At 44.6% G+C, this 27,561-nt stretch overlaps 1 protein-coding gene across 1 annotated transcript; it reads left to right on the top strand.

Annotated features, from left to right (window-relative positions):
* The first annotated feature begins 370 nt into the window (after positions 1-370).
* chrnb1 (cholinergic receptor, nicotinic, beta 1 (muscle)) lies at positions 371-27,063 on the top strand. The gene is made up of 11 exons (XM_055938262.1): positions 371-640; positions 3,358-3,491; positions 4,210-4,254; positions 4,930-5,039; positions 6,556-6,664; positions 8,618-8,762; positions 9,019-9,207; positions 16,654-16,877; positions 20,696-20,871; positions 25,807-25,954; positions 26,258-27,063. The coding sequence occupies exons 1-11, from the start codon at positions 580-582 to the stop codon at positions 26,402-26,404; spliced, it is 1,488 nt and encodes a 495-aa protein (XP_055794237.1). The 5' UTR covers positions 371-579; the 3' UTR covers positions 26,405-27,063.
* The last annotated feature ends 498 nt before the right edge of the window (positions 27,064-27,561 follow it).

The following is a 27,561-nucleotide window of genomic DNA, read 5'->3' as shown; positions in this document are numbered from 1 at the left end:
GAGTTGGACCGCAGAGTGAAGGAAAAACAGCCAACAAATGCTCAGCATATGTGGGAACTCCTTCAAGACTGTTGGAAAAGCATTCCAGGTGAACCTGGTTGACAGAATGCCAAGAGTATGCAAAGCTGTCATCAAAGCAAAGGGTGGCTACTTTGGAGAATCTAATTTAACACTTTTTTGGTTACTACATGATTCCATATGTGTTATTTCATAGTTTTGATGTCTTCACTATTATTCTACAATGTAGAACATAGTAAAAATAAAGAAAAACCCTTGAATGAGTAGGTGTGTCCAAACGTTTGACTGGTACTTTATGAGAATCTGAATCAAATCCGCCCCGTCTCCAATGCAAGCCGTCTGCGGTCTCTCCCGGTGGACACAGTGCCCCCGCTCACGTGGAGGTAATTTGAGCAGACAGCAGTTAACTCGATCTGCCTGCCTGACTGACAGACAGCAACACTCTGGATTTACACGGAGACCGAGGAACTACACCGCACAAACTGCATAATAACTGATATTTGTCGTGTAAAAGAGTATAAATACTCACTGTTTTGAAGGCCTATCGGTTTGTGGGTCGCCATGAGGGCCCTGGACTTGCTCCTGCTGTTATGTTGCTTGTGTGGCCTGTACGCGGTGGGAGGTAAGTGGGACTTCAGAAACAGAGTTGTGGGGACATGGTAACTCACGGTCGATGTAGTTTGAAAATACCTACTTATTTCAATTGTTGTCAAGTGTTGATGAGCCGGCTATTTTATGCGCGTTCCCCTAAAACATGCAGTTTTGCGCAACTCAAGCAGTGAGTGAAGCATAAAATCAGTCCGACGTGATGACATCATACAGATCTGATTTAAATTACAAGATTATTACAGGATATATCAATAGGAGAATTACTTGGAGTAAAAAAGACCAACTGCATTATTTAGGCCTCGGCTACTTACTGCATATGAGTCACAGCCTATTTCCAATGTGAATTTAGGGGAGTCCTGTCTTCAGAAACTCCCCAGGAGAAACCACCCCAGACCATATCAGTATGATTGAGTTTTATAATTAGGAGAGGTCCATAATGGTGTTTTTAATTAATTTTTAATAAATTAATTTCTACAATAGTAAAAAAAAAAATTAACACCCAGCTGTCTGTAGTTCGTTTGAGGGGAGGTGTGTGTGTGTGGCATCTGGCATCTATACAGAAGGACTCATTACTGCCTCTACTCTCAGTTATCTATCATTTCTGTACAGTTAAAAGGCCACTGAATAACAAGTGACAGTGGAATTTGTCGTGAGCTCACACAAAATCTGGTGTATACTTTTATTCCAAATAAGTTCTACTCACACATCCTACCTGATTTCGAGGCCTACATGGTGTAGCCTAAACGGGAGGTGCTAAACGTTTAACAACTGTCTGAGTCCCTCCCGGCTCCCCATCTGTCTGTCCCTTCCTGTGCTTGGCTAATGGAGGTGCCTGGTTGTGTGATGGCTGTAATTTGTCCCTGTCAGAGGCGGTCCTGCTGGGCAACTGGTTCGTAGGTCCACATGATGAATGCTGCTGCCTCCAAAGCTGGCCATTATAAATGCTGTGAAACCTTCAGAGGAAGAGGGGAAAACAGTAGTTATGCATGGAAGTGCTACCCTGCGTCAATATTGGACAGTTTGGCAGGGCTAAGGGTTGGACGCTTACAGGGCCACCGGGCTGGTTATACAGGGGTTTGCACTCTCACCAGACCTGGGTTCAATTCAGATACAAAATCTTTTCAAATACTTCAGCTGCGCTTGATTGAGCTTGGCTGTTGCAATGGCAAGGATTTCAAATATTATTTATGTCTATCTTTTTTGGTAGACAAAAAATGTGTAAGAATATTTCAGGGTAGTGAGGTGCAGAAGGTTAAGGATGCACCGTTCCACAACATGCTTTATGCCAGGAGTGGCTGGTCCTGACGAGCCACCAAAGTATAGGCTTATATTGCAGCACAATCAATTAACCAATCCAGATACAATATAAGTCGGAAGTTTACATACACCTTAGCCCAATACATTTAAACTCAGTTTCACAATTCCTGACATTTAATCCAAGTAAAAATTCCCTGTCTTAGGTCAGTTAGGATCACCACTTCATTTTAAGAATGTGAAATGTCAGAATAATACTAGAGCGAATGATAAATTTCAGCTTTTATTTCTTTCATCACATTCCCAGTAGGTCAGAAGTTTACATACACGCAATAGTATTTGGAAGCATTGCCTTTAACTTGGGTCAAACGTTTCGGGTAGCCTTCCACAAGCTTCCCACAATTAGTTGGGTGAATTTTGGCCCATTCTTCCTGACAGAGCTGGTGTAACGGAGTCAGGTTTGTAGGCCTTTTCTATACGATTGAGGTCAGGACTTTGTGATGGCCGCTCCAATACCTTGACTTTGTTGTCCTTAAGCCATTTTGCCACAACTTTGGAAGTATGTTTGGGGTCATTGTCCATTTGGAAGACCAATTTGTTGATTATGGCCAAACAGTTCTATTTTTGTTTCAGACCAGAGGACATTTCTCCAAAAAGTACAATCTTTGTCCCCATGTGCAGTTGTAGTCTGGCTTTATGGCGGTTTTGGAGCAGTGGCTTCTTCCTTGCTGAGAGGCCTTTCAGGTTATGTCAATATTGGACTCGTTTTACTGTGGATATAGATACTTTTGTACCTGTTTCCTCCAGCATCTTCACAAGGTCCTTTGCTGTTGTTCTGGGATTGATTTGTACTTTTTGCACCAAAGTACTTTCATCTCTAGGAGACAGAATGCGTCTTCTTCCTGAGCGGTATGACGGCTGCGTGGTCCCATGGTGTTTATACTTGCGTACTATTGTTGTACAGATAAAAGTGGTACCTTCAGGCGTTTGGAAATTGCTCCCAAAGATGAACCAGACCTGTGGATGTCTACAATTTTTTTTCTGAGGTCTTGGCTGATTTCTTTTGATTTTCCCATGATGTCAAGCAAAGAGGCACTGAGTTTGAAGGTAGGCCTTGAAATACACCTCCAATTGACTCAAATGATGTCAATTAGCCTATCAGAAGTTTCTAAAGCCATGACATCATTTTCTGGAATTTTACAAGCTGTTTAAAGGCACAGTCAACTTAGTGTATGTAATCTTCTGACCCACTGGAATTGTGATACAGTGAATGAATCTGTCTGTAAACAATTGTTGGAAAAAATGTCCTAACCGACTTGCCAAAACTATAGTTTAACAAGAAATTTGTGGAGTGGTTGAAACACGAGTTTTAATGACTCCAACCTAAATGTATGTAAGCTTCCGTCTTCAACTGTATATTACATTATAGCATTTTATGTTATCCTATGGTCCCATCCTCCCTCCCTCCCCCTTCAGGTGCGTCGGAGGGGGAGAAGCAGCTGATTAAAGACCTGTTCAACAACTACAACCTGAAGGTTCGCCCTGCGGCCTCACCTGGCGCCAAGGTGGTGGTCCGGATTGGCATGATCCTCTCCTCCTTCGTCAGCCTGGTAAGGGGTGCCGCAACACACACACACACTCACACTCACACACAAACACCTAACCACTACGTTACTGGCAACATTCCATCAACATACCAGTGAACATGACACATCCAAAGTGTTACAGGAAGTGAATGAGTAAATGATAGGGCTATGTAGAGATCAGGTGATGGATAGAGGGAGAGTTACATGGTTCACCCCCCCCCTTCTTCTTTCCTCTCTCTGCTAGGTCAGGGCAGCTGTCTAGCTAGACCCCTCCCTCTCCCCCTCTCATCTCCTTTCCTCTCTCTGCTAGGTCAGGACAGCTGTCTAGCTAGCTGACATTCTTCTGCAGGTTTTAAATAGCAGCGCCTGGCCGGTCAGTTCTCTGTGCTCAGTGCAACTATATGCCCCTGGTCAGAGACAATCACTCCAACCCCATTTACTGCTGCTTTTCAGATCTCAGATCAGATTACCCAACCGGCATTCTAATCATAATCATTAGGGGGATAAAAAAATATCTGACCTTGAATCAGTAGTTAGAGGTGACTTCTACGTACTGTACCACCAAACCCCAACAACTCACCCCTTTTATCCCCACTGTACCCCTGTATCCAAACATTACCCCTCTCTGGTTTCAGGTATAGAGAGAGAAGGAGGGCAGACATCCACACTGTTCCCAGCTGTCTTGTAGTGGAGGGCCTTCCCATAATGCACCACGACCTTACTGTGTGCTCTTTCTCCCTAGAACATGAAAGCAGAAGAGATGAGCACAATCGTTATCATGAACCTGGTAAGTGTGTGTACAAACTGTACTCTTTCTCTCTCTCTCTCTCTTTAATGTTACTATTCAGTCTACCTTGACCCAGGCTCCAATTCAATAACTTTATTTGCGTGTAAAACATTTCTCCGTGCATCAGCAGAGCTTTATAAAGCTGAAATGTCAACACACACAACACCGCAATACAAATCACGCACCCAGTAAGAACACTTGAAATAATAATACACAGTTTATGCAAAATGAAAAACTTATGCAAATGTTATTGATATTATTCATGGCCAAATGCACTGCAATATTGTGCTCCCTATAGTTAATGACACGAGCTGGAAAATGTGAAATAAATTGATCAAATGATGAAGTGGTTAGATTTCAAATCAGAAAGTTATCCCCTCCGTCTCTCTCCGTTTCTCCCGCTCACATGCACCTTTTTCCAACCTCTTTTTCTATCTCTTGTCTTTCTCGTGGTGTTTCCGTCTGTTTTTAAATCATTGAAACTTAAACCCAACACCCAACGCACACACGAACAATTTGTCTGTCTGTCTGTCTGTCTGTCTGTCTGTCTGTCTGTTGGTCTGTCTGTCTGTCTGTCTGTCTGTCTGTCTGTCTGTCTGTCTGTCTGTCTGTCTGTCTGTCTGTCTGTCTGTCTGTCTGACACACACACACACACACACATCGCTGTGATATCAGGAGTGGACAGACCACCGTCTCTCCTGGAAACCTAAAGACAATGACGGGATCGAGGTGATGAGACTTCCTGCTGGGAAGGTCTGGCTGCCTGACATCGTCCTCATCAACAAGTAAGAACCTGTTATTCCTCCTGTGTAGCTCAGTTGGTAGAGCATTGCACTAGCAACAACAGGGACATGGGTTTGATTCCTGCTGGGGCCACCCATACAAAAGTCACTTTGGATAAAAGTCTATTTTAAATGGTATATATTGTTACCCGGGTGTCCACTTCAATTCAGGAAGTATAATGACGTTCCAATTCCATAATGAATAACAAAATGTTAGTGGTCTCAGTCATTTAGATACTAAAAAGCTAAGGGTTGTGTCCAAAAAGCTTTTTTGAGAATATTGGCTATTTTGATGGCTTCTGCTCCTGGCCATTATCATTCAACACCATGTCTTTTAAGTTCACTGCAATAGTTTTGGCAGAACCTGGATGGGTCAGCCAGGACAGCGTACACACACACACACTCGCTCAGTCAGTGTGGAGGCTCCCATTAACTGTGCTGTAAATATCCCCTCTGCTCCGTTCATTCATCACTGCTTTATAGGCAATTAGGCAGCGCGGCTCCCCAATAACAGAGCCAGTGGCACCGCACCGCTCAGACAACGCTCCAGCTGGGAACCCACTCACACAGAACCACACAGCACAGAGGAGTGGGGAGTGGAGCTGGGAACCCACTCACACAGAACCACACAGCACAGAGGAGTGGGGAGTGGAGCTGGGAACCCACTCACACAGAACCACACAGCACAGAGGAGTGGGGAGTGGAGCTGGGAACCCACTCACACAGAACCACACAGCACAGAGGAGTGGGGAGTGGAGCTGGGAACCCACTCACACAGAACCACACAGCACAGAGGAGTGGGGAGTGGAGCTGGACGCACATACAAGCAAGCACACACACACTCTCCAACACTTAGAAAAAAAGGGTGCTATCTACGTAGAACCTAAAAACGGTCTTCGGCTGTCCCCATAGCAGAACCCTTTGAAGAGCCCTTTTTGGTTCCAGGTAGAACATTTTCGGTACCAGGTAGACGTCCTTTGGGTTCCAAGTAGAACCGTTTCCACAGAGGGTTCTACCTGGAACCAAAAAAGGGTTGTAACTGAAACCAAAAAGGGTTCTGCTATGGGGACAGCTAAAGAACCCTTTTGGAACTGTTTTTTTTACAAGAGTTTAGCTCCACCTGTTTGTGTGTGTGCTTGTGAGCGGGCAAGTGTGTGTACTCGTCTCTGTGTGTGAGAGAGAGAGGGTGATCAATGTTTCTCATATTACCTCTGAAAACAGGGAGAGGGTTTTAGAGGGGCCCTAGCCATAAGGACGAGCTTTCAATAGCCTATTGCCAAGCCTATAAAACCATGCCGTGTAGACTGCAGTACTGCGTGCTCAATCTGCCCGTCTAATTGTGGTGACGTCTCTGTTGTATCTTGCATTATGAGTTTAATAGGAACTGTAAGCTTATTTCTTACAGCCCTTTAGACAGGATACTTAATCTACAGTGAGAATGGTATTTTTCTGTCTCTTTGTCTCATTCTCTGTCGCTCTCTCTGCACCCCCCCACCCCACCCCCACTCTCTCTCTGCAGTAATGATGGTGTGTTTGATGTGGCCCTCCATGTCGCTGTCCAGGCCTATAGTAGTGGGAGGGTGACTTGGTCTCCCCCTGCCCTCTTCTGCAGTTCCTGTGGGGTCAAGGTGACACACACATGCACACACATGGATGTACACACACACCGATTGCAGGTGCGCATACATTCATACATGGATGCGAAGACACACACACACCAATGTTTCCTTAAAGATGTGTAGCAGGCCTCCCGAGTGGCGCAGTGGTCTAAGGCGCTGCAGTGCTAGCTGTGCCACTAGAGATCCTGGTTCGAGTCCAGGCCCATGAATCCAGGCCCATGGGTCCAGACCCATGGGGCGGCGCATAATTGGCCCAGCGTCGTCCGGGTTAGGGGAGGGTTTGGCCGGCGTGGATGCCCTTGTCCCATCGCGCACTAGCGACTCTTGTGGCGGGCTGTCAGTCGCCAGGTGTACAGTGTTTCCTCCTTTCTTCCTGGTGCGTCTGGCTTCCGGGTTAAGCGGGCATTGTGTCAAGAAGCAGTGCGGCTTGGCTGGGTTGTGTTTCGGAGGACGCACGGCTCTCGACCTTCGCCCCCCCAGATGCAGCAATGGGACAAGACTGTAACTACCAAATTGGATATCATGAAGTTGGGGAGAAAAGGGGATACAAATTGTGTAGCAGTGGTGTCTCCCCCCATTATTATGTAGAAGGACTGAGAAACATTTTTTTTTTAAAGGACATTTTAAAATATGATTTTCACCTCCAGAAATGATTAATTGTTAAAATAATTTGAACATATTGGACCATGCATTTATCCTATGCAGGGTCCATATTATCAGGTATAAGCATTATTACCTGTAGCCCAATTGATGCAGCATAGTGGCTATAAATGAATAGGCTGAAGCATGGGGTTGCCCATCTGCATTTACCCTATTGGGCTAATCATTAGCTCGATCCCAAATTTGATCCTTTAACTAGTTAGCATCTTATTGATTAATTTTATGTCCCCAAAAAATTTGCATAAGCACAGTGGATATAATATAGTCCTACCTGTTAGGGTAACTTGGGGTAACCACCACCTGGGTAAAACATGCCTGTACTTCTCACAGAAACCACTTCTCACCCCACCCCCCCAACACTTTCCCTGCTTGCCACTAGTCTTGCCCAAAAACAAGTGTATCCTGAAAAATTATCTTGAGGTGGGGTGGCGTTTTACCCCAAGTTACCCTACAATTGACCCGTGTTATACAATATTATACTCTTCCATATGCAATTGCATAGCAGTAGGGGGCTTAACTATGCCGCTGTTTAAAATGGTGCAATTCGTGCATATTTAGGAGTTGAGAAATAAATCAAGTAGGAATGGAAAGCTGGGATCCTCTTTTTTTTTAACAAAGGCATTAAAACTGGAAGAATGTTTTGTGCATTGGCTGCTTGTCAGAATGCATGTTTCCCTCCCGATGGCACTTGAATGCACCTGGAGAGGAATATTTCTGCTGCGTAGAGCAACCAACAACATGCCGACTAGGTAAATAGATCTATTCTGAGGTTGTCTGAATTTTCTATTCATTACTCGTTTTGTTTGCAGAGGGAAAGTAAATATGGACTGTTCTAGCATCTTCAAAGTGCGCCTCGGCAGAAACATTTTCTTCTTTCATGTTCCATATTTTGGGGTCGTGTCGGCAATGATTTTTGACGTGGCGCAGCGCCACAGCTAAGTGACTGCAGCGGAAACACTGACACACTGAATGCAGGTGCGCACACATTCACACGTGTGCGCGGAGACACGCATGCATATAAACACACACGCTTGTTGTGGTTACTTTTACCCTCTCTGTGTGTCCTCTCTTTTTGTCATAACACGGTCATGGCTAGAAGGGATCCTTTTGTCAAATTAACCTCACGTTTAAATTTTTCTAACCTTTAACCTAATTCTCCTAACCTGCCACGTAAATGATCCTGACCTGCTGCCTAAGTTATCCGAACCTGCTACGAAAAGTCACATCTGACGTTAATTTGACAGAGCTGGATCCCTTCGAGCCGTGACCCTATAATCCTCTATTCCTGTTGCATGTGTCCAGGTGACATACTTCCCATTTGACTGGCAGAACTGCACCATGGTGTTCAAGTCTTACACCTACGACTCATCAGAGGTGGACCTGCAGTACGCTCTGGACGACCAGGGCAAAGAGATCAAAGAGATCCAATATGACGGAGGCTTCAGTGGTGAGGACACGAGAGGACGCACGCTCGCACAAACGTGCAACTACTCCAGCTGCACTTAGATGGAGTTGTCCTGCTGGCACAATGGAAACAATCAAATGTGTGTGTTGAAAGGACACAAATACTGTTTGAACCCAGGGCTAGAGAAGAGATTAGAACAATGATGATTAGAATAATCTACTTTGCTGTGTATGTTCACTGAAAAAGACTTTGGTTTGGTTACGTTTTCATTATGTTACCAAACACCCACTGTCCCCAGAGAGTGGGGAATGGTACATCCGCCACCAGCCCAGCAGGAAGAATGAGATCCGTGAGGACCTGTATGAAGACATCACCTTCTACCTGATCATCGAGAGGAAGCCTCTCTACTATGTCTTCAACATCATCATCCCCTGTATCCTCCTCACCTGCATAGCCATCTTCAACTTCTACCTGCCGCCCGACGCTGGTGAGATAGCACAGATCTAGGATCAGTGTAATAATAATGGATTTATGTACCAGAGCGCTCACCACACATAGGCACAGATCTAAGATCAGTTTAGCCTCATCGACCCTAATCGTAACCCTAACCTTGACGCTGGTGAGGCACAGATTCAGGATCAGTTTAGCCTCCTTTAATACTAACCTTAACTATTAGGAGTGTAATGCAAGACAGACGTTAGGTGCAACTACTTCTAATATAGCAGAGAGAACAGTGTGTTATAGAATGAGTGAAATTAATACATTTAAGGAGTATGTGGATGTCTATGTTGATATTGCCCTCTTCATCATGATATGCATCCTAAAACAGGATTGCCGGTACTTAATAGTAGGTTGAACAGATTCATGTATTTATATACTGTTCATTTATAGAACCATATAGATCGGTAATACATGTTTTAAAAATAGCCTGCTGTTGTAGTATGGTCCAACTGAAGCTCAGTTGGTAGAGCATGGTGCTTGTAGCGCCAGGGTAGTGGGACCACCCATAAGTAAAATGTATGCATGTGTAACAGTATAACTTTAGACAGTCCCCTCGCCCCGACCCGGGCGCGAACCAGGGACCCTCTGCACACATCAACAACAGTCACCCACGAAGCGTCGTTACCCATCGCTCCACAAAAGCCGCGGCCCTTGCAGAGCAAGGGGAACCACCACTTCAAGGTCTCAGAGCAAGTGACGTCACCGATTTGAAAGGCTATCAGCGCTCACCACCGCTAACTAGCTAGCCATTTCACATCCGTTACACTCACCCCCCTTTCCGTAGCAACCAGTGATCCGGTTCAACAGCATCAATTTTACAGTATAACTTTATGGCGTCCCCTTGCCCCGACCCGGGCGCGAACCAGGGACCCTCTGCACACATCAACAACAGTCACCCACGAAGCATCGTTTCCCATCGCTCCACAAAGGCCGCGGCCCTTGCAGAGCAAGGGGAACCACTACTTCAAGGTCTCAGAGCAAGTGACGTCACCGACTGAAACGCTATTAGCGCGCACCACCGCTAACTAGATAGCCATTTCACATCCGTTACATATGCATGACTGTAGGTTGCTTTGGATAAAAGTGTCTGCTAAATCAAATCAAGTTCAAGTTTATTTGTCACATACGTCGAATACAACAGGTGTTACAGTGAAATGCTTACTTACAAGTCCTAACCAACAGTGCAATTTTTAAGTAAAAAATGGGTATTAGGTAAACAATAGATAAGTAAAGAAAAAGAAAAAAACGGTGACAAGGCTATATACAGGTGGTACCGGTACAGAGTCATTGTGCAGGGGCACCGGTTAGTCGGGCTAATTGAGATATGGACATGTAGGTATAGTTAAAGTGACTATGCATAGATGATAAACAGAGAGTAGCAGCAGTGTAAAACAGGGGTTGGGGGGGGGGGGGGGCACAATGCAAATAGCCCGGGTAGCCATTTGATTACCTGTTCAGGAGTCTTATGGCTTAGGGGTAAAAGCTGTTGCGAAGCCTTTTGGTCCTAGACTTGGCGCTCCGGTACCACTTGCCAAGTGGTAGCAGAGAGAACAGTCTATGACTGGGGTAGCTGGGGACTTTGACCATTTTTAGGGCCTTCCTCTGACACCGCCTGGTATAGAGGTCCTGGATGGCAGGGAGCTTGGCACAAGTGATATACTGGGCCATACGCACTACCCTCTGTAGTGCCTTGCGGTCGGAGGCTGAGCAATTGCCGTAAAAGGCAGTGATGCAACCAGTCAGAATGCGCTGGATTTTGCAGCTGTGAAACCTTTTTGAGGATCTGAGGACCCATGCCAAATCTTTTCAGTTTCCTGAGGGGGAATAGGTTTTGTCGTGCCCTCTTCACTGTCTTGGTGTGTTTGGCCCATTCTAGTTTGTTGGCGATGTGAACACCAAGGAACTTGAAGCTCTCAACCTTCTCCACTACAGCCCCGTCGATGAGAATGGGGGAGTGCTCAGCCTTCCTTTTTCTGGGGTCCACAGTCATCTCCTTTGTCTTGATCACGTTGAGGGAGAGGTTGTTATTCTGGCACTGCCCGGCCAGGCCTCTGACCTCCTCCCTAATAGGCTGTCTCGTCGTTGTCAGTGTTCAGGCCTACCACTGTTGTCGTCTGCAAACTTAGAGACTCCAGTGTTGAGGATACGCGTGGCAGATGTGTTGCTACCTACCCTCACCACCTGGGGCATCATCTGTGGATCTGTTTGAGCGGTATGCAAATTGGAATGGGTCTAGGGTTTCTGGGATAATGGTGTTGATGTGAGCCATTACCAGCATTTCAAAGCACTTCATGGCTACGGACATGAGTGCTACGGGTCTGGCATACTTAAGCAATAAGCTACGAGGAGATGTGGTATATGGCCAATATACCACGGCTAAGGGCTTCTCTTGCGCACAACGCGGAGTGCCTGGACACAGACCTTAGCCGTGGTACATTGGCCACATATCACAAACCTCGAGTTGCCTTATTGCTATTATAAACTGGTTACCAACATAATTAGAGCAGTAAAAATAAATGTTTTGTCATACCCATGGTATACAGTCTGATATATCACATCTGTAAACCAATCAGCATTCAGTGCTTGATCCACCCAGTTTATAATGTATATTATTGCACAGTGGAAGACAAGGCTAACTATCACAGAGTCTCTCATTGTGCAGAAATTGTGTGTTTTTCCTATGACCTTCGTCTTCCTACATATACACAGCCTCTCATGGGTGACCACGAGCACAGAATGTTCCTTCAGGCTCCAAGACACACGCAAGCACACACACACACACACACTTCAACACTAAAAAAGCTTGTTAAAACCCACCTACCTGTGAACATGTTTCTCTTTATGGACCCAAGGCTTCTGTAGGAGGGGAGTTAGAGAGAGAGGGGGGGGGGGGTGTTATTTGGCTACACTGTGACAGCACTGTAGCGTAGCAGCACAACACACAGACAGTACAAGGACACATTTAAACCCGGGTCCCTGGGGCTCTGTATGTAAAGACAGTCTCCTTCTCTCGGTCTCTGTTCAGCTCTGTGCTTCTCTATGCCCCCCCAGCCCCCCCCCTCGTCATGGTCTCATATACACATGCATGTGTACTCCCTGTTTGCAGAGATGACAAAGGCCACAAACCCACTCCTTAAAACCTGTTTGGGATAGGGGGTGGTATTTTCACATCAGGATGAAAAGCGTGCCCAAAGTAAACTACCCGCTACTCAGGCCCAGAAGCTAGGATATGCATATAATTGGTAAATTTGGATAGAAAACACTATAAAGTTTCTAAAACTGTTCAAATTATGTCTGAGTATAACAGAACTTATTTGGCAGGCGAAACCCTGAGGACAGACCATCCAGGAATTATAATTTTTTTGAGGTCACTCTTTTCAATGGGTTTTCTATGTGGATCTAGATTTAAGGCACTTGCTTGCAGTTCCTATCGCTTCCACTGGATGTCAATAGTCTTTAGAAATTGGTTGATGTTTTTTCTTTGAGAAATGAAGAAGTAGGGCTGTTCAGAACGAGGGTCGAGTGTAGTGTACTGTTTGTCAGGGGCGCGCGACCTGAAAGCTCGCTCCACTTTGTTTTTATCCGCTATTGAACAGTTTATCCCGTCTTAAATTGTATTGATTATTTACGTTAAAAAAATACCTAAAGTTGTATTAGGAAACTTGTTTGGATCAAGATTACAGGTAACTTATTAGATATTTTGTAGTCATGTTGCGCGAGTTGGAACCAGTGTTTTTCTGGATCAAACGCGCCAAATAAATGGACATTTTGGATATATAACGACGGAATTAATCGAACAAAAGGACCATTTTGTGATGTTTATGGGACATATTGGAGTGGCAACAACAGAAGATCTTCAAAGGTAAGGCATGAATTATATCGTTATTTCTGAGCCTGGTGGTTTGAAATATGAATGTCATGTGTTTGTTTGGTGGGGTGCTATCCTCAGATAATCGCATGGTTTGCTTTCGCCAAAAAGCCTTTTTGAAATCTGACACGTTGGCTGGATTAACAACAAGTGTAGCTTTAATTTGGTGTATTGCATGTGTGATTTCATGAAAGTTTAATATTTATAGTAATTTAATTTTGAATTTCGCGCTCTGCCATTTCACTGGATGTTGTCAAATCGATCCCGTTAACGGGATTTGATGCCTAAGTAGTTTTAAATGGCAGCCAACCGTTGACGCTGTTGATATCCTATGGCGGGTCGTGATTCCTTGAAGTTAACAGAAAAAGTGTTATGGTCCCTGCTCCGTGATGGCAGCCTCCCGAAATCAACACTCGTCATTCCAAAATATGCAGTTGAAGTCGGAAGTTTACATACACCTTAGCCAAATACATTTAAACTCAGTTTTTCACAATTCCTGACATTGAATCAGAGTAAAAATTCCCTGTCTTAGGTCAGTTAGGATCACCACTTTATTTTAAGAATGTGATATGTCAGAATAATAGTAGAGCGAATGATTAATTTGAGCTTTATTTCTTTCATCACATTCTCAGTGGGTCAGAAGTTTACATACACGCAATTAGTATTTTGTAGCATTGCCTAGAAATTGTTTAACTTGGGTCAAACGAGTCGGGTAGCCTTCTACAAGCTTCCCACAATAAGTTGGGTGAATTTTGGCCCAATCCTCCTGACAGAGCTTGTGTAACTGAGTCAGGTTTGTAGGCCTCGTTGCTCGCACACACTTTTTCAGTTCTGCCCACACATTTTCTATAGGATTGAGGTCAGGGCTTTGTGATGGCCACTCCAATACCTTGACTTTGTTGTCCTTAAGCCATTTTGCCACAACTTTGGAAGTATGCTTGGGATCATTGTCCATTTGGAAGACCCATTTGCGACCAAGCTTTAACTTCCTGACTGATGTCTTGAGATGTTGCTTCAATATATCCACATACTTTTCCTCCCTCATGATGCAATCTATTTTGTGAAGAGCACCAGTCCCTCCTGCAGCAAAGCACCCCCACAACATGATGCTGTCACCCCCGTTCTTCACAGTTGGGATGGTGTTCTTCGGCTTGCAAGCCTCACCCTTTTTCATCCAAACATAACAATGGTCATTATGGCCAAACAGTTCTATTTTTGTTACATCAGACCAGAGGAGATTTCTCCAAAAAGTACGATCTCTGTCCCCATGTGCAGTTGCAAAACGTAGTCTGGCTTTTTTATGGCGGTTTTGGAGCAGTGGCTTCTTCCTTGCTGAGCGGACTTTCAGTTTATGTCGATATAGGACTCGTTTTACTGTGGATATAGATACTTTGTACCTGTTTCCTCCAGCATCTTCACAAGGTGCTGTTGTTCTGGGATTGATTTGCACTTTTCGCACCAAAGTACTTTCATCTCTAGGAGAAAGAACGCGTCTCCTTCCTGAGCGGCATGACGGCTGCGTGGTCCCATGGTGTTTATACTTGCGTACTGTTGTTTGTACAGATGAACGTGGTACCTTCAGGCGTTTTGAAATTGCTCCCAAGGATGAACCAGACTTGTGGAGGTCTACAATTTGTTTCCTGAGGTCTTGGCTGATTTTTATTGATTTTCCCATGATGTCAAGCAAAGAGGCACTGAGTTTGAAGGTAGGCCTTGAAATACATCCACAGGTACACCTCCAAGTAACTCAAATGATGTCAATTAGCCTATCAGAAGCTTTTGAGCCATGACATAGTTTTCTGGAATTTTCCAAGCTGTTTAAAGGCACAGTCAACTTAGTGTATGTAAACTTCTGACCCACTGGATTTGTGATACAGTGAAATAATCTGTCTGTAAACAATTGTTGGAAAAATTACTTGTCATGCACAAAGTAGATGTCCTAACTGACTTGCCCAAACTATAGTTTGTTAACAAGAAATTTGTGCAGTGGTTGAAAAACAAGTTTTAATGACTCCAACCTAAGTGTATGTAAACTTCCGACTTCAACTGTAGATATAAGCCTTATACAAGTTCTCATCTAACCAATCATGTATAGGTTATTAAGTTTCCGTGTGGCTTTTGAATAGTGTTAGTTTAAACGTTTGCCCCCTGTTCTATCGATTTCAGCGTGATATCCATGGAAGGGATTCATAAAAAAAGGATTGCGTTACACTTATGGTGTTGGCGACCCACTTGAATCAAAATGCAACTCTTCAAAATGTAGCTAGCCGTTTTCCACAAAGTGTCCTCTAACCAGTGATGTACACATTATTCCCAGATTCTGTGTGGGTTTTTGAGCTGTGTTAGTTTTATCAGGATGTGGAACTTCCTCTCCCCTCTTGCGTTATTGATTTCAACTTAATAATCAATGAGTGATTGACAAAACAGTGTTGCACTTCTTTCTGTTTTGGTGACCCCAGTATTGGTGACCCTACTGTATTGGTGACCCTACTGTTTTGGTGACCCTACGTTCCATAATGTAGCTGACTGGACTGTGTTCGGCAGGTAGTCCTCTAACCACTGATGTAAAAAAATATATCCAGTTTCCATGTGATTTTTGAGTTGGTTTCAATCGATGAGTGATTTATTGCGACTTGTCAAAGCAACAAGGTTTTTGGTACGTATGCAGTTTACAAGGTTCTCGTTTAAAAAAAAAAAAAAAATACAAGTAATATGATTACTATTGTTGCACATGTGTGTGTAGATTGTACATTTTATGTTGAGATTTTCAATATATCACAAACTGTTTCTGCATATTGGTTATTGATTTTTGACACTAAAACTGTGTTTTGACATTGGGATTTTTATCAATATGTCTTGTCAACAGGAAGCGGTGACGGCAATATTTTTCCACATACGTTTTAGGAATATAAATGGAACTTTCAACATAAATTTCAAAATGGTTTTGTACTTAATCAGGTAAAAACTGCTGAATGAGTCCAAAAATGTGCTGCAATTTATTTGATTTTGATGATATGCTATTTTAGGGCTCCCTGCCTCCCCAGAAAGGGAACGCGAGATGAATCCCCCCCCCCCCATTACAAGTCATTAGCTGATGGATTACATAATGGGCCAGCTACTGTTAACACACAGAATCAATCCCTTTGTCTTCTCCCTTCCTCTCACTAACTACACACACAAGCTCAGTAGGCCAGACTAAGGACATGTTACAAATGATTAAAGGGGGATAATTCCTCTGTTAATAACCTATTAGGCTCTATAAATCCGCTCTGCACCGCATTAACCTGACCACGGGACTCATGCTGGGTGTCCTCTGTGTTGGTAGCAACTGGGGAGGGGAGGAGGGTGGAGGAGATGGGGTGTGTGTGGGGAAAGTGTGTGTGTGTGTGTGTGTGTGTATCCATATCTAAATTGTATAATATCAATTCTGTATAATGTCAATGTGTGTATATATAGATCTCTCGCTCGTGTGTGTGTGTGTCATCTCTAACCTATGTGTATAATATCTGTTCTGTATGTTGTTCATCTATTTATCTCTCTGTGTGTCCTCCTTTCTCTCTCCAGGTGAGAAGATGGGTCTGTCCATCAACGTTCTGCTCACCCTGACTGTGTTCCTGCTGCTGCTAGCTGACAAGGTCCCCGAGACCTCCCTGGGTGTCCCCATCATCGTCAACTACCTCATGTTCACCATGATCCTGGTCACCGTCTCAGTCATCCTCAGTGTGGTGGTCCTCAACCTGCACCACCGGTCCCCTTCCACACACCACATGCCCATGTGGGTCCGCAAGGTGAGACTGGGCAGCCCTGTTGCAAGACCCCCCCCCCCCCCCAAAAAAAAATGCCTTCCTCTCTCCCTTTCCTCATAAAAACCGATACATAAATATTTATGATGGTTGGAGGAGGAATGCAGAAGAAAACGATAGAAGAAAAAAACATTTGTAAAGGGAGTCTCAGGCAGGCGTGAAGGTGTGTGTGTCCATACGTGCCTGTGAATGTGCGTGCGTGTGTTGAACGTGTGTGTGTCCGTCCGTCCAGACGTGCACCTGCATGCATATTAACCTCCATCGGCTCTGGCCGCTACATTATTTCAAGCTAATTACATCGCCTCGGTACTGCTCCACCACCGCCATAGGTCGCCGCACGTCCATCATTGAGTGGCTGAACAATCACCATGGCTACGCCGGAAAATGTGCATGTTTTAATAGAACGAAACGGCACGGAAGTGGAGAGAGGGACACTATACAGTACTTATCCTCCTTTTCCCTCAGTTCCTCCTCCTTTTTTCCCTCTAAAAGTAAGTGTGCGTCAACAGCTAGAAGATATTCAACTGAGGAGTTCTCCTTCCTGAGCAGAGAGACCCGTTGGCAGGATGTATTCATTAGCTGGTTAGCATATCAGTGTACTCGCAGTGAATGGGGAATGCCACATAGGACAGAGTGAAATGCGATATCCAGGGTTGTGGTCAATTCCATTTCTATTCAGCCAATACAGGAAGTAAATAAAAATTCCAAATCCAATAAAAAAATATATAATAATATATAATTTGAAAAGCATTGAGATGTCACAGTGAGTAGCAAGCACTGAGAAATAATGTAATTGGAATGTCAGTTTACTTCCTGAGCTGACTGTATTTAAATGAAATTGGATATAGCCGAGATCAAGGTTCACTACCAGATATGCTTGCTACTCACTGTGACATCACACGTTGGATCAAAGATGCCAGTTAGCCTTAATTGGTTAGGACCATTGTGGGTTAGTGCACACTTCATTGTCTGTTTATGTGAAGAAGAGAAAGAGAGTGATTTAAAAAGCCTTTATTGTCAAATTCAGGAATTCACTTAGAGTTTCCAATGTGACATCCACCGAAATCAGTTAAACCTCAGATATGGTGTTCCGATCACATAGGAAAGAGCAGGAAGCCACTGAAGACGGGCTGATTTCAATAAATATACTGAGTCCCGGCGTATGGAGACCACATCTCGTTTCTCCAGCAACAGAATCACTGCATTGGATACATACAGTACTGATTGTGTCCATCATTGTAGTCGTTTGCCACCATTATACGGTTGTCCATACCAATGAATCTGATGTAGTAGACGCCTCTCACTGGTGCTGTGAAGGCCCTGTAGCAGGGCTGTAGGTGTTACCAATGTTAGTGAGGACATTGGTGTAGACCAGAGAGGTGTCAGCATTGAAGGGTCCCACTGGATGGCCTAAAGCAGCAGAGAAGGCCTGCGTTCTCTCTTCAGCTCCTCCACCTCTCCTCTCAGTTGATCCACTGGGTTCTTGGGGCTCTGCAGTTCAGTCTTGGTGACGCTCAGCTCCACTCCTTGCTCGACCACTTTGTTCACTAAAACGGCATTCTCTCTTCAGTTCCACCATTTCACCGGCTGTCAGTCTGGCCTCCATGTACCTCAGCTCCACTCTCTATTCCAAACCCATGTCTCTCAGCTCAGCCGTCAGGTTGGGGTTGTCTCTAGCTTCGGTCCTGTGACCTTGTTGAGTGATGCCATTCTCTCGGACACCTCCTCTATGTCCCTGAGCCCATGCCCCAGACAGACAGACGTTCCCCAAATGCTCCACTGAGGTCACCCGTAAGGTCAGCTGTTAGATACACATGGGTCTGGAAAGACGATTCTCTTCCTCGATAGTGTGCAACAAATTCTTCTAGATGAGAAGCCAAAATGAGTGACATCCTGCCATTTTAAAGTATACTACGTTTTAGAAATGTCAGATACTATAAAACGATCTATTTTCGCATACCAAAAATGCCAATGCAAGTACGGGTATTCGGACACGGTCTCTCTCTCTCATATCTGAGCCCCATTATCTGCAAACAGAGACTCATGTAGACGCTCCCAGTCCGTTGCCCCAATAGCTTTTCTACTGGCACCTGATTGAATTTGTCTCCCTGAGACGACTACTTTTGAGAATGAGAGGGTTGATGCATTGAGACTCAGTCATGCAAAAAATAGTTTTCTACGGTGTGTTCACTCAGACGCACACACATGCAGCGCTGGCTTGTGTGTCGGAGTGATTGAGTGGACACACAAGTGCGCACACAAAAAGCAAGCAGACGTTCACACACACACACAGAACGAGAAGGTCGGCTTTAGTGCAAACTCAATGAGTGTATATCTGACACTGGAGTGGTGGACAGTAGCCTTCCAACAATGTATGGTGTATTTGTAAGAAAATATTCAATTTTATTGTTATTTATAGATAGCTTATACAGTACCATTTTCTACATTGTAGAATAATAGTGAAGATATCACAACTATAAAATAACACATATGGAATCATGTAGTAACCAAAAAAGTGTTCAACAAATCAAAATATATTTTAGTAGCCACAGCTTTGCACTCTCTTGGCATTACTAATATTGAGTTGCACCCCCTTTTTGCTCTCAGAACAGCTTCAGTTCGTCGGGACATGGACTATGCAAGGTGTCGAAAGCGTTCCACAGGGATGCTGGCCAATGTAGACTCCAATGCTTCCCACAGTTGACTGGATGTCCTTTGGGTGGTGGACCCTTCTTGATACCCACAGAAAACTGTTAAGCGTGAAAAACTCAGCAGTGTTGCAGTTCTTGACACACCTAAACCAGTGCGCCTGGCACCTACTACCATACCCCGTTCAAAGGCACATAAATATTTTGTCTTGCACATTCACCCTCTGAATGGCACACATACACAATCCATGTCTCAATTGCCTCAAGGCTTAAAAATCCTTATTTTACCTGTCTCCTCCCCTTCATCTAAACTAATTGAAGTGGATTTAACGGGTGACCTCAATAAGGGATCATAGCTTTCACCTGGATAGTCACCAGGTGTTCCTAATGTTTTGTACACTCAGTGTATGAAGATGTTTTCTTGTCACATACACCGGATAGGTGCAGTGAAATGTGTTGTTTTAGACCAGGGGTGTCAAACTCATTCCGTGGAGGGCCTAGTGTCTGCTGGTTTTAGGTTTTTCCTTTCAATTAGAACCTAGAGAACCAGGTGAGGGCAGTTCCTTACTAATCAGTGACCTTAATTTATCAATCGAGTACAAGGGAGCGAAAACCCACACTTGGCCCTCCGTGGAATGACTTTGCCAAACGTTTTACAGGGTCAGCCATAGTAGTACGGTTCCACTGGAGCAAATTAGGGTTAAGTACCTTGCTCAAGGGCACATCGACAGATTTTTCACTGTCAGCTCAGGTATTTGAACCAGCTACCTGCCGCCATTCAGAAAGAGAGGCGAACACACACACACACACACACACACACACACACACACACACACACACACACGATATACAAGTACAGTTAGCGGAAGCAACAGCTGGTCAACAGCCTTGCTGATAATAACATGCTGATTCATGGTATTTCTGAAGGTATTTATACAGACATATCCACTGAAACATTCATTACTGACAGTAGGTCTCTGGAAAGCCATGAAGGTTGTTCAAAACCATGAATATCACTGAATATTACTTTGACTGATTACCCCCATGCAGTACAAAATAAGGCATTTTTCTATAGTTAAATCAATGTTACGCTGCCTGCCGTGCTAAGCCCTCCCTTCTACCCTCCCTCCTTCCTCCCTTTCCTCCCTCTCCCAGATCTTCATCCACATGCTGCCCCCCTACCTGGGCATGCTGCGGCCCAAGGTGGAGATGCCCCTCTCCCTGGACCAGCCCCCCAGGAGGGAGAAGAACAATATGACTATCAGCCGTGCTGCCGACGAGTACTTCATACGCAAGCCCAACACCTGCTTCCTCTTTCCCAAACCCAACAGGTGAGAGGTCGGGGGTCAAATGTTAGCCCAACACCATAGAGATGAAAAGAGGTCTCATTTTGTATCTGTGCCATTATGGCATCTGTAACAGCATGGCTGGTGCCATTGAGGCAATCTTCATTTTAAAGTAGTCCATTTTCTTATTTTGTATTTGAAAAAAGTGTAATGCTAATATTGGTGATTTTACCGCCACCAAGTAGTAGCAGTAAATCCAATAGCAGTCCCCAATCCCACTTGTAGGCTATGTCATGGCAACGTTGGCTAGCTAAGCTCATGCGTAGAAACACGGCATTGGGTCTAACAGTCGTCTCGCGCCGAACTGAGCATGAGCAGGCCGTCAAATCAAGGCACTCCCTCGATATAAAGTTGTTTTTGATGGAAATTAAAATGTGTACTTTTTTCACTTTCACAAGGTTGGAGTAATAAAATATTCAACTACTTAAAGCTGCAATATGTAACTTATTGAGTGACCTGATCAAATTCACATAGAAATGTGTGTTATATATATCGTTCTCGTTGAAAGCAAGTCTAAGAAGCGGTAGATCTCTTCTATGTGTACTATTTCTATGCTTCCCGTTCTTAAGTTTCTTTTTTGCATCGTTTACTTTAGGTTTTGTACAGCAGCTTCAAACAGCTGAAAATACAATCATTTTGGTAATGGAAAATATATTTCTCAGCGGTTTAGAGGGAACAATTAATCATTCTCTACACCAGTGGTCACCAACCTTTTCTGAGTCAAGATCACTTTGAGTCAAAATGCAAGCCGAGATCTACCGACTCAGATTTGTTTTAAAACATGACTTAAGAAAGTAAGCCTATGCAACATTAACCAATTAAAAACAGTGCTGTAGCAATGAGGTTTGTGCAGTAGGCTATAGGCCCAATACATTATAACTGCATATTGGCTACGCTTGAATTGCCCTGCAAATGTTCTTCTCAGACCATTTTGATATGATATTTTAAAAATGTAGGTATATGATCACACTGGTAATAGATCATTTGTTGTATTACTTGTGAGGCACAGCTGAGTGAGCATAATATTTTACTTATTTTTTTTACTGGACTGATTGCATATGATGGTCAGTTTGACGGGAGGGAGGGTAGTGATGGGCTTTCAGAGTATTTTCGTTGAGCAAGCTGCCAAACGGCTCTTCGTTCAAAATGCTTCAAATCAATCTAGAACCATGAAGAAATTGCAAATCCCAAAAGGCAGGCTACCATTATGCCAGATCGTGAAATGCGTATTGAAATTTTTTTTTATCACATTATTAGATGATCTGGGAAAAGTATGTTTTTACGTACTGGGAAAAAAATCACTGTGGACCAGATTGATGTGCTTTCCCCGCTATGTCTTGTTTCTGCATTGAACATTCACCCTCATTCACCCGCAGAAAAACGTTGAGCTCAAAAAAAAAACTGTTGTCGCAGTATGCAAATTGCGAATGACCCATCACTAAGGGAGGGCGCAGGCTACCTCTCACCTCACTGACACCGTCCCTCCGCTCTCCCTCCCTCTGCTGAGAAAAGGGGACACAGTCTTCCAGCTGGTAGCAAAACTCAAGTTGCACTGCAATATTTCTGCCTCATGCACCAATTCATGTTACTCCTTTTACAGTGCTGGTTGTAGCGTGAGTGTAAGTAGGGAGAACAAGCATTTTAATGGCTTTAACAGAGTGTTGACAGTGCTGGAAACAACTTCAACGTTTAACTTACTCGTAAAAAAACAGCTGCTCTTTGCTGTATATTCGTTGTCTCTCTAGTCATGGTTTTGAAATCTCACAGTATCAACTTCGCTGTGCATTTGAGGTTTCTTTTTAAAGTCTGTGGCTCTAGGAAACTACAGACACGGTGAGCTGAGCTCACTGATTGGCCAGCGGTAGGCCTATAGGTTCACTTGATTTGCTCTCTGGGCCTGCCGGGTAGGCGGAGTTCTACCTTCAGATACATAAAATGGGAACACTGACTTCCCCGGCGCTAGGGCTGCTGAATCAAGTGCACCTACTGTCAACAGCGCAATAAATTTAAATAGGAACGCAAGGCTTTATCATTGTTGTTTTTTTACAGAAATGTTTGGTGATCGACTAGGAATGCCATGGAGATCGACCTGCGATCGACCGTTTGATGACCACTGCTCTACACTATACTTGTTTGTTTTGTCACAAACTGAAATTAGGCTATGAGGATTTTAGCAACCAGTAAATGGCTGATCAATTTCTGCATAGTGCATCTTTAAGACATCGGCTCGAATCTGGGTCGTGGCTTTTAGATTTTGAGAAAATTAACAACCTAAGGAAGAATTCTTCACTTTCATTGACCTCTCAAACCCCAAACCACGGCCTGGTCTGCTTTGTCTGTTTCGCAAGCCTTCCTGGAAGTCTCACGATGTTGCACCTCTGGGTTTAGAAACTCTGTGATAGCACCCTATTTAAAGAAGACAATTCTCTGATCATTGGGTGATCGCGCCCAACCCATAGGAATCTCCACCCAGTTGACTACTTTAAAATGATGGAAGCTTTCAATGGCAATGTCCATGCTAAAGTAGGTGATATCCAAGTTGAATCCTCTAACTATCTCTATGGTAATTTGAAGGTCATTGCATTGGCATTGAATAAAACATTCTAGAATATACATTCCCATTCGATTTCTGTGTCTGTGATGTGATAGATGGGACCTGCGGCCATATTAAGTGTACCTATTGTCCTCATCGTGGATTTAACAATGGTGGAAACTCCCTCCAGCCAATGCTTGCACCAATTCAATGATTTTTTAAAAAGTAATTCTAATTGTCATTCTGATGGTAAAGATGGCTGTGAGAATTTGCACCCCTATCTATCACAGATTACTTGGTGAAAGTAGTGACCTAGGCTGAGTCCCAAAGGGTGTACTATTCCCTACATAGTGCACTACGTTTGACCAGCGCGAGTAGTGCACTATGTAGGGAATAGGGTGCCAATTGAGACTTAGCCACAGCCTCTACTTATGGGTCTGTTGGGGACGACTCACCTCCGGGGTCATTGACTTAGTGTCCCTAGTGTCCCCTAAGGTGAACTACCATCATTTACTGTTAACTCATTCAGTTCTGAAGAAGAGCAGCCCCCCAGGGATTCCTACCATGAGGACCTAATGGATAACTTAGTGTCTGAGAACATGTTTTAACCCTCCCCGGAGGCCATTCACACAGACACACACCCATGCACAGACACACAGGCAGAGTCACGCACGCAAGCGCACACACACACTCACACATAGAAAACCAAGCAGGCAACTACAGCTTTATTAACCACAGGCACGTTCTCCCGCCGCTCTAAATCAACTCACAGGGGAATTGAAGTTTGAGGCCGTGAGAGAGAGAGTGCGAAAATCATTGCTAAAATAATGATGATCTGCGCAAATCGCCTCTAACACATTAGCCCTGGTGTGTGTGTGGGGGGGGGGGGGGGGGGGACTCTGCGATTCGGAGATGGAGGAGAGGGAGTGACTACTAGAGCGATTCGATGAGGCAGCAATAGCTCTCTGCCCACGCCCCTCCGCCCCCCCTACACAGCCTGCGCCCCCCCCCCCCCCCCCCTGTCCTTCTTAATTGGTTTTAGTGTGTGTCTTGGCACCATTGGTGGCCGGTCTTAGTTTAATTAGTCTCGCTGATTACTCATCTACATCTCCCTGATGAAGTGACGCTGTGAGAGGGGGACCAAGAGGGAGGAGAAGAGAGGAGTCTATCCTCCTCAGTCAGGTAGCTCATCCCAGAAAAACAGAGACGAGCTGCTGAGGTCAGTGGCGATTTACTCGCCTCGCCGGCCCGGGAGACACACACACACACACCACTGCATTGTAAAGCCAGGATTTGCCCGGAATACCAAGTAGATAGACTACAGAGAGCGATAGAAGACCTGCCTGTTTGCCCGAGAGATGCTTTAGGACCACACCATAGCCAGGCTAAAAGACACAGCACCATGCTGACTCCTTGTGGTAGTTACAGAGAACTGCAACAATAACAGTCTCCACAGGGCTACAGCAACATAGAGGGCTGTTTCAGACAAAACAGATACTGCCACCTGAGAGAAGAGACTACATCTGGTCCACTAGTAGAATAATCTCCATATGTCCAGGATTAGGGGTTTAAAATGGCCCCTATTTACTAGATAGTGCGCTACTTTTGACCAGGGCCCATAGGGCCCACTTTGCTCAAGGTAACTCGCAGTAAAGCTGTGTTGACCCATCGTTATAGCTAGTAACCTCCTGTAACCCACGGCAACCCATCATAACACATGGCAACCCCACTTCTTCAGAACAGCTTTGTCAGCAGAAAACTGCTCCGGTCTAGCTAAAGAGCTGAGGGAGAAAATGCAAGGAGGAGCAGGGAGGGAGTTTCTCTGACCTTATCTCAGCAGAAAAAGGCCCAGTCTAGCTAAAGAGCTGAGGGAAGAGAAGAGAGGATGTTTATCTGACCTTCTCCCCTCTCTCTCTCAAAACATACAGGGAAAGGAAGTGCAGACTGTTGTTAGCAGGCTGGTATTTCACAGCTTTTAATTAGTAATGAGCTTTGTGGAGTTTGGGCCTGTCTGCACATCTCTGCCTGCTTGTTCTGTGGTGACATCTGGACTAGTTTTAACCCCTTCTATCTCCTTACCCGTCCCTTCTTTCAAATCAATCCCTGTACGATTGAAGTTTTAGGTCCACTTTGCAATCCTTGATACAGTAGTGAGGCAGAAATGTACCCCGTTTTGCCTACACCTATCATTGCCTTCAGGGCCCGTATTCATAGAGCGTATCAGAGTAGTGGGTGCTGATCTAGGATCAGAAAGGCAAACTGGTCCTATAACAGCACTCTGAGACACTATGAATTCAGGCCCAGAGCCACGAAACGACCTAGGCGTATAGGGAATAGGAGGTAGTAGTTTATTCGGGATTGGAAATTCGTATCTTGTTTATGTCTAGGTACCAGTCTGAGGGCATGTGTACTGACCTGAGGAAGTTCATCGACGGGCCCAGCCACTACCTCACTCTGCCTCCGGAGCTCAAGACTGCCATCAAGGCTATCATCTACATCGCTGAGCAGCTACAGGCTGAGAAGGACTTTGCCGCTGTGAGTGCTGTGTGGGGGACCTGCCTGGGTTGAGCGTTCTCATTTGAAGTCTTTAGTTTCCCTTGCGATTTCTCCAGCTTCTGGAGAATATTGAAGATCTATATAGGGCCTGGGAATGGGCTGAGTGAATGGAGAGGGGTCTAAGAGGAAAGGGAAAGTCTAGATGTCTATAGCTTCTAGCCTGTACATTTCCCATAGCTCCGTCTATTTCTCCTCCTTCCCGAGTATCTATTTATTCCTGTTATGGATCCCTTTACTTTCCTGACTTTTGTCTCTTCTTTGTTTCTCTCCCTCCCCCTCCAGCTGAGGGAGGACTGGCAGTATGTAGCCATGGTTGTGGATCGCATGTTCCTGTGGATCTTTGTGGTCTTCACTACTGTGGGAACCCTGGGCATCTTTGCCAACGCCAGCTTCAACCACACCCCCAGCGACCCCTTTAAGTACCCCTAACGTGGGACACACACTCCACGTATGCATGAACACACACACAAGATCCCAAACTTTACCTCACTGAAACCCCAGAAGCCTTGACAGTTGCCCAAGCCTCCAAAACAGACATGCGTAGCGGGATCCTCTACAGGCTTGTCCACTCCACTTTTCTTACCAAAGATGCCTTGGACATAGCTACTCTATACTGTACATGGAAGGGTTTCTTTTTCTATATCTGCTGTGCTGAAGTGTGACATTGCTGTAGTTCTGGGGCAGTAGGAATCAAGCGTCTCAGAGTAGGAGTGCTGATCTAGGATCAGCCCCCACCCCCCAGTCGATGGAATCTTACTCATTATGTTCTAAAAGGCTAAACTGATCCTAGATCAGCACTTCTATTGTGAGATGCTTTCTGAATACGGGCCCTGGTTTTACTAATATATATTTATTGATTGCTATATGTTTGGTGGGAGGATAAAAACAGTGAAAACCAGATACTATAAAATACCAAGTATGCATTTAATTTACCAGAGTGAGAATGTGTGTTTGGCATGAATACTATATGTACCTTTGGTCATCCTTTGTGTTGTTTAGTGTGTGTGAAGTCTATTCTTGTATTCAGGAGTAGAATAGCACAAACACACACACATATACATAATATATATACAATGGTCAAAAAAATAAAGGGAACACTTAAACAACACAATGTAACTCCAAGTCAATCACACTTCTGTGAAATCAAACTGTCCACTTAGGAAGCAACACGGATTGACAATAAATTTCACATGCTGTTGTGCAAATGGAATAGACAAAAGGTGGAAATTATAGGCAATTAGCAAGACACCCCCCAAAACAGGAGTGATTCTGCAGGTGGTGACCACAGACCACTTCTCAGTTCCTATGCTTCCTGGCTGATGTTTTGGTCACTTTTGAATGCTGGCGGTGCTCTCACTCTAGTGGTAGCATGAGACGGAGTCTACAAACCACACAAGTGGCTCAGGTAGTGCAGTTCATCCAGGATGGCACATCAATGCGAACTGTGGCAAAAAGGTTTGCTGTGTCTGTCAGCGTAGTGTCCAGAGCATGCAGGCGCTACCAGGAGACAGGCCAGTACATCAGGAGACGTGGAGGAGGCCGTAGGAGGGCAACAACCCAGCAGCAGGACCGCTACCTCCGCCTTT

The sequence above is a fragment of the Salvelinus fontinalis genome, chromosome 11 (genome assembly GCF_029448725.1).
Source record: "Salvelinus fontinalis isolate EN_2023a chromosome 11, ASM2944872v1, whole genome shotgun sequence".
Taxonomy (NCBI): Eukaryota; Metazoa; Chordata; class Actinopteri; order Salmoniformes; family Salmonidae; genus Salvelinus; species Salvelinus fontinalis.
The sequence above is the reverse complement of the archived record's forward strand: the minus strand, read 5'-3'. Positions and strand labels throughout refer to the sequence as shown.